General features: G+C 37.1%; 1 protein-coding gene across 3 annotated transcripts; it reads left to right on the top strand.

Annotated features, from left to right (window-relative positions):
* Positions 1-525: 525 nt before the first annotated feature.
* LOC107818778 (DNA mismatch repair protein PMS1) lies at positions 526-13,423 on the top strand. Of its 3 annotated transcripts, none has more exons than XM_075226013.1 (11): positions 526-1,028; positions 1,577-1,900; positions 2,840-4,072; positions 4,226-4,500; positions 4,587-4,713; positions 5,716-5,784; positions 5,968-6,041; positions 7,519-7,584; positions 12,171-12,274; positions 12,624-12,805; positions 13,139-13,423. In XM_075226013.1, exons 1-11 carry the CDS (start codon positions 795-797, stop codon positions 13,268-13,270), a joined length of 2,820 nt encoding a protein of 939 aa, XP_075082114.1. In that variant the 5' UTR covers positions 526-794; the 3' UTR covers positions 13,271-13,423. The 3 variants fall into 3 exon arrangements, 2 of the variants coding, with proteins under 2 accessions (XP_075082114.1, XP_075082113.1); XM_075226012.1 differs by having other exon boundaries at positions 530-1,028; positions 4,584-4,713; XR_012697147.1 differs by lacking the exon at positions 5,968-6,041 and having other exon boundaries at positions 530-1,028; positions 4,584-4,713.
* Positions 13,424-13,819: the final 396 nt, after the last annotated feature.

The raw sequence follows: 13,819 nt of genomic DNA, 5'->3' as shown, positions 1-13,819 counted from the left end.
TGCACCGATAACATATATAGTATATCTCTCTGTCTTCGCCATGAGAAGGAAAGATAACAAAGATTAAAAGGCACCAAGTGTGTGCGTAAATCAAGCATTTTAACCGAATGACAAGTTGAAGCGCAAATACACATCTGACAAACTTTGCTGCTCCTTTGAACCTTGCTACTTTACTATAGTTTTCTAAAATTAAATGAAAATATATCACTTGCACTTGAAACATATCTATGTTTAATATACAAAGACACGTCTATATTTTTGAGTAAACTTTTTTCGATTAAGACCAATACAATTTCTTTTGGAAAACACCAAAGTCCAAATGATATCGAGTAATGAATAATAATCTACTACTCGTGCAATAATAACACTTGATTTCGCGATTCAGTAGAGGAATGGACTATGAAAAAGAAAAAAAATTATTTTTTCCAACTTTGAGTTCCAAGTTAAAAATTCAACTAAAATATATATAGTGGCGTCACCCGGACTTGAACAGGAGACCTTTGTGTTAGATTGACATCATAACCAACTACACCACGACAGGATTGCCTTACCTCTTTTCAATATATTTTATATCTCGGACAGGTTCTCTTTTGGCGGCAAATATTCTGAACAGTAATCAAATTGAAACCATAGGGTTTTGTTGCTTGGTTTGATTTCTGGTCCTTGGAGCTCCACTACTCAATAATCAGTTAAAAGCTTAAAAAATTGCAGATATGCATCCCTAAGTTCTCAGCATGAAGTCGATTTGATACCTTACAGGTACCGGCATTGCCCTGTAATTGAGCGCCATTGAAATGGACGGAGGACCAGCAGCTTCACCGTCGACTATAAAGCCCATAAACAAGGGCGTCGTGCATAGAATTTGTGCTGGTCAAGTTATTTTGGACCTTTCCTCCGCCGTCAAGGAGTTGGTTGAGAACAGCTTGGACGCCGGCGCCACCAGCATCGAGGTTTCGCTCAAAGACTATGGCGCTGAATCCTTCCAGGTTATCGACAACGGTTGTGGCATCTCGCCTCACAATTTCAAGGTCTCTCTTTGCCGTTCTATTTTCTGCTCTTGTCCTAAATTTTTGTCACTCTCTCTTCCATTTGCTTGTTATTTGTGAATAAGCCAGTAAAATCGTGTTTTGTGTGTGTCTCTCTGTGTGTGTGTGTGTATTATGCATACAGACACCCACACTTATGCGGTTATGCCTGTATATGTGTATGTGTGTAGGCTTTCTCCATACTACTATCTATTTTCAATCAATTTGTGTCTTGTGTGTGTTTTGTGTGTCTTTATGTATATGTGTATATGTGTCATGTGTGTGTTTTGTGTGTGTTTATGTAAATGTGTGTGCCAGTGTGTGTAATTTTGTATCTATATGTGGGGTGTTTCCTTATGTATCACATTTAAACTTTCTCTATGCTAATCTCTATTTTCAATCAAGGTTGTCTCTTGTCCTCTGTAGCTCCCTTGCTGCTGGTTTTCACTGTTTGTTAATATTTCTTAGTTTGTGCTGATTAAGTGCACTGTTTGTCGTGTTCATTGAGAATTGGTCTAATGGTACAAAGTGGTGTGTGTTTGGTTTTGAAGGTACTGACGCTAAAACATCATACCTCAAAACTATCAGATTTTCCTGATCTTCAGTCATTAGCGACTTTTGGATTTAGAGGGGAGGCATTGAGTTCACTTTGTGCTTTAGGGGATTTGATGGTTGAAACAAGAACAAAGAATGAGCAAGTGGCGACACTCTTGACTTTTGATCGTTCGGGCCTTCTGTTAGCTGAAAGGAACACAGCTCGCCAAGTTGGTACCACTGTCACTGTTAAGAAGTTGTTCTCCACTTTACCAGTGCGAAGTAAAGAGTTTCACCGCAACATCCGAAAGGAATATGGAAAGCTTATTACATTGCTGAATGTATGATGCCTTTAATCTGCATTATCTACTTGCCTTTGGCTACTGATTTCTTAGGAAGAATTTAATTGTAATTCAACAAAATAATTGAAGATCAAAATTTCAACTGGTGCCTTCAAATCTGTAGGACAGTTCGTGGTGGTATAATTCGATTCAGTTCAAGTTGGTTCAGACTTCAAGCTCCAAACTTTTATGTGTTACAGTAGCACTCCTGTCTTTGACATTTTGGAGGACATTGATTTTTAAACTTAGAAATTTGTTGAACATACTTATTTCAACCAAAAAAGGAAAAAAAAGAGTTAAAAGAAGAGAATTTTCTCACTATATTGGAAATATATTATTAATCATTCTATTTGAGGTATCTCGATAATGAATAATTATCTAACTGACACCGTATTGTAGATGAATTTGTATATTAGCAGTTGTGCTGTGTTTGTGCTGTAGTGTTTTTTGAATATTCTTTATATGTCTTCTAATTCTTCTTTTTTTCGATCGGAAATACTTAAAGTAAGTTGGAAATACCTGACTGAATTTGAGTCCCTTTATAAACTCAAATTCTAAGAGGGATGCAACTGTGTAAAATAGAGATCTTCCTTGGAAAATAAGGTTCCTGTCTATATAGAAGATTGGGTGCAATTTGTAGAGAACCATATTTTTGTGTAAGTTCTCTGCTTTTTTGGTATACATCATAAGGGAGATTTTCCCACTTTAATGAAATTGATTTACTTCATCAAAAAAACCCTTTGCTTCTGGCAATTCTAAGTCGCATTTTGCTATAACCTTGGTGACCAAATCATCCATGTTAGGCTTCTTATATAATTTTTTCTTGTCAATATTTTTAATCTTAATAAGAGATTATAGGCATGACATCCTGTTGAAGAAGTATTTTTATGCTTTAGTTGTTTAAGTTATTTAAATTTTTTGTCTTTCTTGCACTCCTAGGCCTATGCTGTTATTTCTAAGGGAGTCAGAATAGTTTGCACGAACACAGCTGTAAGAAATGCAAAGTCTGTAGTTCTGAAGACTCAGGGAAGTGGATCCCTGAAAGATAACATCATAACAGTATTTGGTATGAGTACCTTTACTTGTCTGGAGCCTCTTAAAGTATGTACTTCTGATGGTTGCACAGTTGAAGGATTCATTTCTAAGCCTGGTTATGGTAGTGGACGCAATATAGGGGATCGACAATACTTTTTTGTGAATGGACGGCCAGTAGATATGCCAAAAGTTGGCAAGCTTGTCAATGAGTTGTACAGAGGTGCAAACTCTCGACAATATCCCATTGCAATCATGGACTTCACGATCCCACCCAGAGCATTTGATGTCAACGTAACTCCTGATAAAAGAAAAATATTTCTGTCCGATGAAGGCTCCATATTGCATTCTTTGAGAGAAGCTTTAGAGAAGATATACTCATCAAATCATGCTAGTTATGCTGTTAATAGTTTCCAAGAGGTTTCTGAAGAAAAACATACATCCACTCATTCCCAACTCGAGGCCTTTCAGTTTCAATCCAAGCAATTATTGTCAGATAGCGATGATACTCAGGAAGGTGACTGCATTGGGGAGCTACATAAAGATGGCCACTATCTCAAAAAACCTCTAAAGGAATTAAAAGATACTTCTGTCACGGGCATGTTAAATGATGGAAACAGGTCAACAGAGAAACACTTCAGTCTTCGATTCCATGGAAAGAAGAAAGACAATCGCAGTTCCAGAAGTCCCTGGAAGGAAGTCGGAGGTCTGATTACTGCTGATGGACAAGCACTCACCCCAGGATCAAAAGATAAAAGCTGTATCGATAATGCACATTATGTGGATCATGCAACCATTGTCCAGTCATCACTCACCAAATTTGTTACAGTAAATAAGAGAAAGCACGAGAGTATGGGTACTGCATTATCTGAGGTACCTCTCCTGAGAAATAGATCGACTGTATGTCCTTCAGGAGAAGACAATTATTTGAAGGATACGACATCCTTAAGATCTCCAGATAATCCAGTTAAGGCTGATAAGTGTGATGAATTAACCAGTGATAAGTCTGGATCTTCCAAGTTCACAAAGATAGATAGATTTCTTCATCAAGTGAAGCAGTCAAGAACGGACACAGTCCTTGATCAAACAAATAATTTAATTCGGCCTGGAAATAGTATACAAAATGGAAAATTTGAGGAGGTAAGAGAGAACTAGTAGATATTTCCTTTCTGAGTTTTTCTAACTATCCTTGCTTTGTTGGATTAGAATTATAGTTGCAACAGGAGACAATTTCAATTCATTCTCTATGCTATTTTTGTTAGTCCTGTTAGTTTTGAACCATTTCATTTTCAGGAGCATGAGGTTCAAATGAACGAGTTATGTGTGACTGAATCGGTGCTTGTTAATTCTACTTGCAACAACATTCACGATGTGTCAGAAAATATGGTAGATGCTGTTTCTTTTGAACAACCTGCTAGTCTGACTTTGGATGCTCCTAAGGCTTCATCTGATTTAAAGATTGGTTCGACATTGCAATTTAGTGTGAACGACCTCATATCAAGAAGGAAGCAGAGACTGTCAAGATTGCAACTCCTTAATCGTACATCTCAAAGAATGAAAACAAAAATGTACTATACAGTAATTTCCTTTGACTTGGGAAAAGAGCTTTTGGTCTTTCAATTAGTTAAAAGAAATTCTTTAATGGCTTCAGTAGGGATTATGCTGCAGCTACCCTGGAGCTCACCGAATCAGAAAATGAAGTGGCCAAGGAAAAGGCTTTGATTGCTGCTACCAGTGAGCTGGAGAGACTTTTCAAGAAAGAAGATTTTACTAAAATGAAGGTCCAAAACTCATCCATTAGTATTCAAAAGCAAACCTGTATTATCATTTTAATCTGCCAATAAGTTTGTTTCCTGTTCTTGCTGGAAGGTAAGATTGTTTTAGGATCTCCATGGAGCATTCTTTTCTTTCATCCACACCCCTACCTTATTAGACCCCACCTCTAACAAAAAAAATTGCAGTTTTCTGATTTTTGTTTGCATCTGAATGTTTCAGTTAAATATTCCGTAGTTGGTTTGATTGAGGATATTGTGGCACTGGGGTGTTCTCACGCTGCATTGTTTTTTCCAGTCAATAGCACTTAGAAACGCCCCAATTGACATTCTTAGCATTCCTTGGTCCCAAATTGAATATGTCCACCTCTTTCTTCTGTGTCGTAAATAATATCATCTGCTTCTTTAAAGGTGTCTGTTCAAATCTTTTTCTTTTTTTCTTTGTTCGGATAAGGTACAGTTTAATTGTACCTTATAAACCCACTTCTTCACTCCGTAATGCAACTCTGAAGTGCAGTCTGAACATGTTCCCTCATTTAACGCTAGATAATACTCATTTTCAATTTCAGCTATTCTTTGTAAAATCAATCCAATCCAAGGCATGACAGGAGTCACTATTTGCATTTTGGAATTTGTCTGATCTCTTTTTCCTCTCTTTACACCATGAAACCTTCAGTGTTCTGACTTAAATTATTGTAACAGATTTGCTAGTCCATAATAAGTGATTTTTGTCGTCCTCTCTTGGATATGCTGATATAAACCTACTCTTTTGAACTTCTTAGTATTTGCAGAGCTGTTTTTGTGCTATATATCTGTAAAATGTGAGTTTTATTGCATGCTATTTGGTTGTCATACTTCCAACACTAAATGCGGTCAAGCACTAGTTTATTTACATGCAACTGGCAATCATTCCATGTCCGTGTTTACTTTTGTCATTAGTAGTTTAAGAAGAAATGCAGAGTTTTAGTATCAGCATTTGAAAATTCTCAACTTCAAAATTTGGTTATGCAGGTGATTGGGCAATTCAATCTTGGATTCATTATAGGCAGGTTGGATGAGGACCTTTTTATTATTGATCAGGTATTATTCCGTTGCTTTTGTATACTGACCTCTCTGTAGTAAAAGTAAATTAGTCTATCATTTGAGTTTGGTTTTTGAATGTTGCTTATGTGATTTGAATTGGATGATCTCTCTCTCTCTCTCTCTCTCTCTCTCTCTCTCTCTCTCTCTCTCTCTCTTTTTCATTTTTCTTTGGTTGGTCAGCATGCTGCAGACGAGAAGTATAATTTTGAGCGTCTGTCACAGTCAACTATCTTGAATCAGCAACCTTTGCTTCGGTGAGGGTCTTCATTCTCCTGCTATGTGTTTTGTGTAAGATTGTTTTTAAGTTCATAATGGATCAAGATAGATGCAATCCCTCCAACACAATAGTAGCTGGAAAATGATGTGTTTTTATTAAGCTAAATCTATACTGATGTTACTTTACTCGACCAAAAGAATAAATGGATTACCTTCTCTTTTTCCTTCTCAATAAGTCATTTTGCACGATAAAAAGAGCAGCATAAATTTTAAAAGCAGGGACTGGGAGAAGACTTTATTTTTGTCCCTTGTGTTTTGTTTCTTTAATTGCTTCTAATGGGATTTGAGCTACTTTTACTCGAAGCGACTAAACAAGTTTACATGCCAAATCATATCTTGATGCTTCAATCTTAAAGTAGTAACTTGTTATCTGGTTTGAGTTGGTGCAGGATTTGGTGAATGATTTTGTGATTATCTCTGCTTTTATCTTTCACCCGTAATGTGGGAAGTCACTAGATGTTGAAACTCGGAACAACTAGTGGATTAATCAAAATATTCTCTTCTTGGTGTCATGGCTAGATAATCTGAAAAGTAAGATCAGTAGGCCCGTATGGTTGATGTATGTCATAAGTTGGCTCATGCAGATGCTAGGTCAAAGTTATAATCCTCGTAATTCATCTTTTCCATATTTCATGCTAAAGATGATAAATTAGCATTTATGTTGGCCTCTCAAAATTGAGTTCATATCCCTCAACTACATTTACATTCTCCGGCTTGAAAATTTTGGACATTTCTCACAAATATGCCCCCCTCCCCAAAGAAGGGAGTCCCAAGACTCTGTCTCTTTTATGAAGATATGGCCCTTGGAACTAACTCAACCCAAAAGCTAACTCATGAGGGGAGGATTGCCGAAGACCACAACCCATTCCCTCAACCATTGTGAGACTTAACACTCCCCCACACGCTCAGAACTCGACTGCAGGGTGAATTGGGGCCCAAGATTGAAAAACACAACAACAGGGACCGATGGGTCTAGCTCTGTTACCTTGTGATAATATGGCCCTTGGGCTAACTCACGAGGGAAGGATTGCCCAAGACCATATAAGGAGATCACAACCCATTCCCTCAACCAATGTGGGACGTAACAGCACTGTAGTGGTGCAAGTTCTCAAATTGACATGCTACTCCATTTGACATGTTGATCTATTGAGAGTCATGCAATCTGTTCGGAATATTGCAGGTGAAATTACATGTTTATAAGTTATTTATGCATGATGACTAGTTGCTCTGATTGCTGAACCTTTATCGTTCTCCCATATCATCTGTTTTGTCCTGGCAACAGGGATGGGTTATGGGTTGTAATTAATATCAGTTATCTTTGAAGGTGTAATGCTATATTCTATAGTAGAATTGTTGTGGATTGGAGCTGCTGTAAGTTGTAATATTTCTTTTCTGCATCCCTCGAGAACTTTTTATTCCTGGCTCCAAATGTAATTCTTTCTTTCTTGAATCTAGGCCCTTGAAGATGGAGTTATCGCCTGAAGAAGAAATAGTTATTTCCATCCACAATGATACTTTTAGGTGATTGAGAATCCTTATTGCTCTTGTTTATGGTGAATTCTTATTGGCATTTCTTTTCATCATTTGGTTGTGTTTCTGCCTGAAAGATCTGCAGTATGGTTATGTTCAACTTCTGAGGTTAAGATGACATGATTTCAACCTTTGCATGCTATCCTTAACTTTATCAACCTGTTTGAAAAGTCAAAGGCATGACTGCACTGATGCTTAAGCCAATCAGTCAGTTGTTAGGGATAAGCAGTCCTTTACTTTTTAACTTAAATCAGAATAAATAAATATGTCATTTGTTGTTTAATTCTTTTATCTAGTTTGTCACATCACACTCTCTTCTTCATTTGGTTGGTCTAATGTTATGATTATCTTGTCCTCCCATTCTTTGCACCCTAACACATATTATCTTTTCCTCCCATTCTTTGCACTCTAACGCATATTTCTCCTGGCAAAAAATATGAGAGAAAAAAATTTGCTGGAATTTGTGGTGAAGTTCAAAGGGAAATCTATTTGGGGGGGGGGGGTAGAGGCAAGGGTAGGAGGGCTTTGGCTATTTCTTAATGAAGTTGAGAATTATACGTTGGAATGTTAGGGGCATGAATGATAAAAAGAAAAGAAACTTGGTAGATTTGCTTTTCAGAAATTGGAACGCAGACATTGTTTGTCTTTTTGAAACAAAGATAAGTGGTCTAATTCAGGAAGGTATTAAACAAGTTGGGGTTGAATTGGAGGCTCAAGGAAATAGTGGGAGAATTGTGGTGTATTGGGACAAAAGGAGATGGAAATGCAAGGAGAAATTGTTGGACAGCATTCTGTTACTACTTTTATGGAGGAGGAAAATACTGGCTTTGACTGCACATTCACAGGGGTATATGCACCTTGTGATCGGAAGATAAGGAGGAGCTTGTGGAAAGAGATGGGTGCAATCTATGGCTTGATTTCACAGCCATGGGTTATTGTTGGAGATTTTAATGTGGTCAGATTTGAAGCAGAAAAGGAAGGGAATGCGAGAAGCACTAGAGCTATGAGGGAATTTTCCAGATTAATTGATGATTTATCTTTACTGGATCCTCCACTTCATGGTGGCAAATACACTTGGTTTAGGGGGGGAAATAGTACATGTGCCTCTAGAATAGACAGAATCCTCTTTTGCTGAACGATGGGATGAGCAATTTAAACTCTTAAAACAAAGAGTGTTGCCCAGGGTTACTTCAGACAATTGTCCCATTCTGCTAGAATGTGGGGATTGGAGTAAGGGAACGGGTTATTTTAAATTCGAGGACATGTGGCTTGAACATAAAGATTTCAGTGATTTGGCTGATAATTGGTGGAACTCATACAATGTACTTGGCAGAGCTGATGAAGTCCTGGCTAAAAAGCTGAAATTATTGAAAGAAGACTTGAAAAAGTGGAATAGAAAGATCTTTGGCAATCTGATAGAAAGGAAAATTAAGGCTTCGGAAAAAATAGAAGTCTTGGATCAAAGAGCAATTTTGACTCAAAGTTCTGATCAAGCTGAGGCTAAAAGGTGTGCTATCCAAAGTGAGCTAGAAAATATTGCCAAAGCAGAGGAAATGTCTTGGAGACAAAAGTCCAGATGTTTATGGATTGATCATGGAGATAGAAATACCAGTTTCTTTCATAAACAGGCAAATGTGCCTAAAAGGTACAACTGCATTGACAAGATTGTTATAGAAGGTGAATTGACTGAAGATGATATATTAATAAAGGAACATATTCTGGGATTTTATAAAAGTTTGTTTACAGAACCTGAAGCATGAAGGCAAAAATGATTAGGAGACGATCTAAGCAAGCTGACGGAGAAGGAGAAAGAATGGGTATAAAGATTTGTTACAATGGAAGAAGTGGAAACGGCTTATTTTAAGGGAGAGCTCCAGGTCCAGATGGTTTTAATCTCCACTTCTTTCAGAAATGTTGAAGTACAGTAAAAAATAATGTATGGAACACTAATTTTTTTTTCTTTTTTCAAGAAGGTAATTTCACTAAGAGTTTTAATGCTACATTTATTGCCTTGATACCAAAAAAGAAAGATGTTGGGAAATAAAAGACTACAGGCCAATTAGCTTCCTGGGAAGTGTATATAAAATAATTGCTAAACTGCTGGCAAAAAGGATCAAGGTGGTGATGGGAAATTTGATCTCTGATAATCAGAATGCTTTTATAAAGTGGAGGCAAATAGTTGATGCTTCTATGGTTGCAAATGAGCGTGTAGAGTATTTGATCAGAAACAAAAAGCAAGGAATACTCTATAAATTAGACCTAGAAAAGACATATGATCATATTAATTGGGCATGTGTATTGGATATCATGAGGCGGATGAATTTTGGTGAGAAATGGATAAAATGGATTGAATATTGCATCTCTACCGTAAGATTTTTAGTACTTATTAATGGAAGCCCACAAGATGCTAAAGAAAGCTGAACAATTGGGGTGGATTAAAGGCTTAAATATTGAAAGAAGGGGTGATGCAAGTTGTGTCATCTCGCATATTTTATATGCAGATGATTCCTTACTGATTTGTGAAGCTAAAGAAGAACAAGTCTTTTATCTCAAAGGGGTCCTACTAGTCTTTGAAGCAGTAACGGGTTTGAAGGTGAATTTGGCAAAGAGTAGCATGTTTAGCACTAATGCAGAACATTGTATAGGTGATCTTGCCGAGTTAATGGGCTGTGAAGTGGAGCAGTTATCAACATCTTATTTGGGGCTTCCATTGGGTGCTAGGAAAAACGAACAGAGGATCTGGCAAGCGGTAGTTGATAGGTGTTGCAAAAAATTGATTCCATGGAAAAAGCAATACTTATTCCTTAGAGGCAGACTCACCTTGGTTAGTAGTGTAATGGATGGGATTCCAACTTATTTGATGTCTTTATTTCAGATACCTGTGAGTGTGGAGAAGAAACTGAATACTATGAGGAGCAATTTTCTGTGGGAAGGTAATGCAGAAAAAAGGAAGTTACATCTGGTCAAATGGCAAAATGTGATGATTGTTAAGAAAGGAGGTGGACTGGGAGTTAGAAACTTGAGATTCCATAATAAAAGCTTGCTTATAAATGGTTATGGAGATATAATGATTGAAAAGAGAGCATCTGGAAGAATCTTATAAATGCCAAGTATGAGAAGAAGGAAGTATGGAGCCCTCCAGTTGTCATTATTTCCTCAAAGGGAGCACCTGGAGCAGCATAAGTAAACTGTGGAATGAATTTCAGCAACATGCTAAATTGAAGTTGGGAAAAGGGGGCAAAAATCAGATTCCGGTCTAAGTATGGGTGGGGATGTGAGCTTGAAAGACAGATTTCTGTCCTTATACAACTGCTCCCTCACTAAAGAAGGAAGTGTGGCTGAACATTATTCTTCCAATGGCTGGCAGATAAATTCTAGAAGAGATTTTAATGATTGGGAGATGGAAGAAGTTCGTCAATTTTTTTCAATTAATGGACACAGTTATGATAGAGGAAAATAAAGAGGACACCATGGCTCGGACAACAAGCGCAGATATGAAGTATTCTGTCAACAGTGACTATAAACTTCTTCAAAAACAAGCAGACCATTACGTATCTAATTGGCCATGGAAAATGCTATGGAGTACAAAGGCACCTGTTAAAGTAGCCTGCTTTGAGTGGTTAGTTATCAGAGAGGCCTGCTTAACTCGAGACAATTTGCAAAAAAGAGGTTTCAATTTAAGCAATAGGTGCTATCTGTGTGAAGAAGGTTTGGAATTAGTCAACCATCTGTTTATTCATTGTAAAATTGCAAAGCTATGTTGGGAGCTATTCTTGAACCTTTGTGGAGTTACTTGGGTTATGCCTTCAAGCATTAGAAATCTATTGGCTAGCTGGCAAGGACAGAAGATAAGAAAGGAAATGAGGCAGATTTGGAGAACTATCCAATTATGTAATTTTGGACCATCTGGAGTGAGAAAAACTATGTTTGTTTTGAGAACATAAGAAATCAGATTTCTAGAATCAAAACTCTTGTCTGCATAACTTGTTTTTTTGGTGTAAGAGGTGTATATTAGAAAACTGGATCAATATATGGAATTTTTGGATTTGCTAGGGAAGATGTAATTGGAGGTTTGTGTAGATGTTGTCTGGTGCTTTTATGTTTCTGTACTTGGTACTTTTTATCAATAAAACTTTACCTTGTCAAAAAAGAAAAAAAAATGTATGTTGTCTTCACTCTTTCACCTAACACACACGCGCACAAAGAGAGAGAGAGAGTATTACTGTTTCCCTTTTACCTATTTTCGGATATATCTAATTTGGTGAAGAAACTAAAAAAGAAAAGAAAAAGAAAACATTTCAAATGAGAATAAGAGTAAGAAAAGCCTTTTAGGTTTAAGTCAGATAGAAGTGCCAAAAATTAACAGTTGGAAGGTTCTTTATCTACTTAATCAAATAGAGGTCAACGAAATAAATAGATCTTGTAATATAGCAGTCAAAATGCAGTCCACAGAATCATCTTGGCATCTGGCACTTCTCTGTTTGATAAACTACTAATCATATTAGCTTAAAAACTATTTGGTGCGATATGTCCTCTCTTAAGTGATGACAATATCATTTCTGTCTTTGGGCTCGCAGGAGAAATGGATTTCTATTGGAAGAGGATCTGCATGCTCCTCCAGGGCATCGATTTAAGCTAAAAGCAGTTCCCTTCAGCAAAAATATAACTTTTGGAGTCGCAGGTAATCACTCAGATGCATTCCATACCTTCCATGAACTTGAAGGTCTGCAGGACATTGGTCAGTGTTTCATCTTTGTGTTGCAACTTCACAAACGACCACACAAGTTGGCAATCCTTGATAAGATAGCTAAGAAGAGCGTCATAAAAAAATAACTAAAGAGAGAACTTCATAATCTGGAATGCGCTTTGCATTACTGGACAAATTTCCCTTTGGTCATTCTATTGACAGTTGGGCCTGATGTAATCTACAGAATGTAAGGGGGGACAAGTCGTGTTAGCTCCTGCATCTGCTTTATTGCATTAAGAAACTTTGGCTCATCTTTTTTTAAAATACTTTATTGTCCTTGCAGATGTGAAAGAACTCATTGCGATTCTTGCCGATAGTCAGGAAGAATGTTCCATGATGGGTACTTATAAAGACGATACTGCCAATTCACTATGTCCTCCTAGAGTTCGTGCAATGTTGGCATCACGTGCCTGCAAATCATCTATTGTTATTGGAGATCCACTTGGGAGAAATGAGATGCAAAAGGTATTTTTGTCCATTTTACCGTGGTCTTGAAATTTATGCTCATATCATAGTATCTTTGGTATCATCCTCTCTGCGTTGCACTTCTGCAATTGTCTAGCTTAATATAGAAGGGAAAAAAGGTAAAAAGAATTTTGGCCAAATACTATTTCTAGTTTCGAAGTGTTTGTTTGATAGTTTATGCTAAAAAAGCTATATTTTTTCTCCAAAACTCTGAAAAACATTTCATATTTCTGAAAACTTGCTTGAGAACAGCTATCAGGAGTTTTTGGTCAAAAATTGTTCTTCTTCCCTCTGGTTGCTTCATGACCCGAGATATAAAATTCATTGTTTCAGATACTTGACAATCTATCACGACTCAAGTCTCCGTGGAATTGTCCACATGGTAGACCAACAATGCGTCACTTGGTTGATCTGAGGACTGTACATAGAAGAATAGAAGCGGATGAGAATGAGACCGCCTTATAAACTCCAGTTGGTAACACAGCCACCAAACTGAAGCGGGTACTTCTTTCTGTAAATTATTGGAAACCTGTAAATCAAGGCTGCATTTTGCCTAGAATTATCAAAATGTCGAGGAATTAATTGAGAACACAGAAAGGGTCTTTTGCTTTCCATCTACTTCGTTTTATACATTCCTTTTTTCGTTTTTGTTTAAAGAGCGATCTTTATTACTTACCTTTCTTGCAAACACTTTATCTTGTTCCTTTAACGGTGTTTATTTCTTTGTTTGTTCGATTTTCTCCATTTCCACAATGAGCAGGAGGTTTAATTAACTGATTGAGTGGATTCTCAAGTTACACTTCCTTGAAATGCGCAAGTATGGAAGGCTGAAACTGTGCCAACAATTGCTTGCCAGAAAGAGAATTTATTGTGTCACCAGTCAGATGAAGAGTCAATGAGCCAAAGCCTTGATCTTAAATTAATTAAAATCTGTTAAGAAACTTAGCTCAAAGTAATAATATAAAACAAGAAAATAGACAAGAATGTAGGGAGCAGGAGATGAGAGATTCTTAT

Source organism: Nicotiana tabacum, chromosome 12, assembly GCF_000715075.1.
Source record: "Nicotiana tabacum cultivar K326 chromosome 12, ASM71507v2, whole genome shotgun sequence".
NCBI classification, from domain to species: domain Eukaryota; kingdom Viridiplantae; phylum Streptophyta; class Magnoliopsida; order Solanales; family Solanaceae; genus Nicotiana; species Nicotiana tabacum.
The sequence above is the reverse complement of the archived record's forward strand: the minus strand, read 5'-3'. Positions and strand labels throughout refer to the sequence as shown.

What these genes read in the sequence shown, in the direction of transcription:
- LOC107818778 (XM_075226012.1), top strand. Translation starts at nt 795, where the DNA reads ATGGACGGAGGACCAGCAGCTTCACCGTCGACTATAAAGCCCATAAAC. An exon ending in CAAAGAATGAAAACAAAAAT is followed by an intron (nt 4,501 to 4,583) that starts GTACTATACAGT and finishes TAATGGCTTCAG; the next exon opens with TAGGGATTATGCTGCAGCTA. An exon ending in ATCCACAATGATACTTTTAG is followed by an intron (nt 7,585 to 12,170) that starts GTGATTGAGAAT and finishes TTGGGCTCGCAG; the next exon opens with GAGAAATGGATTTCTATTGG.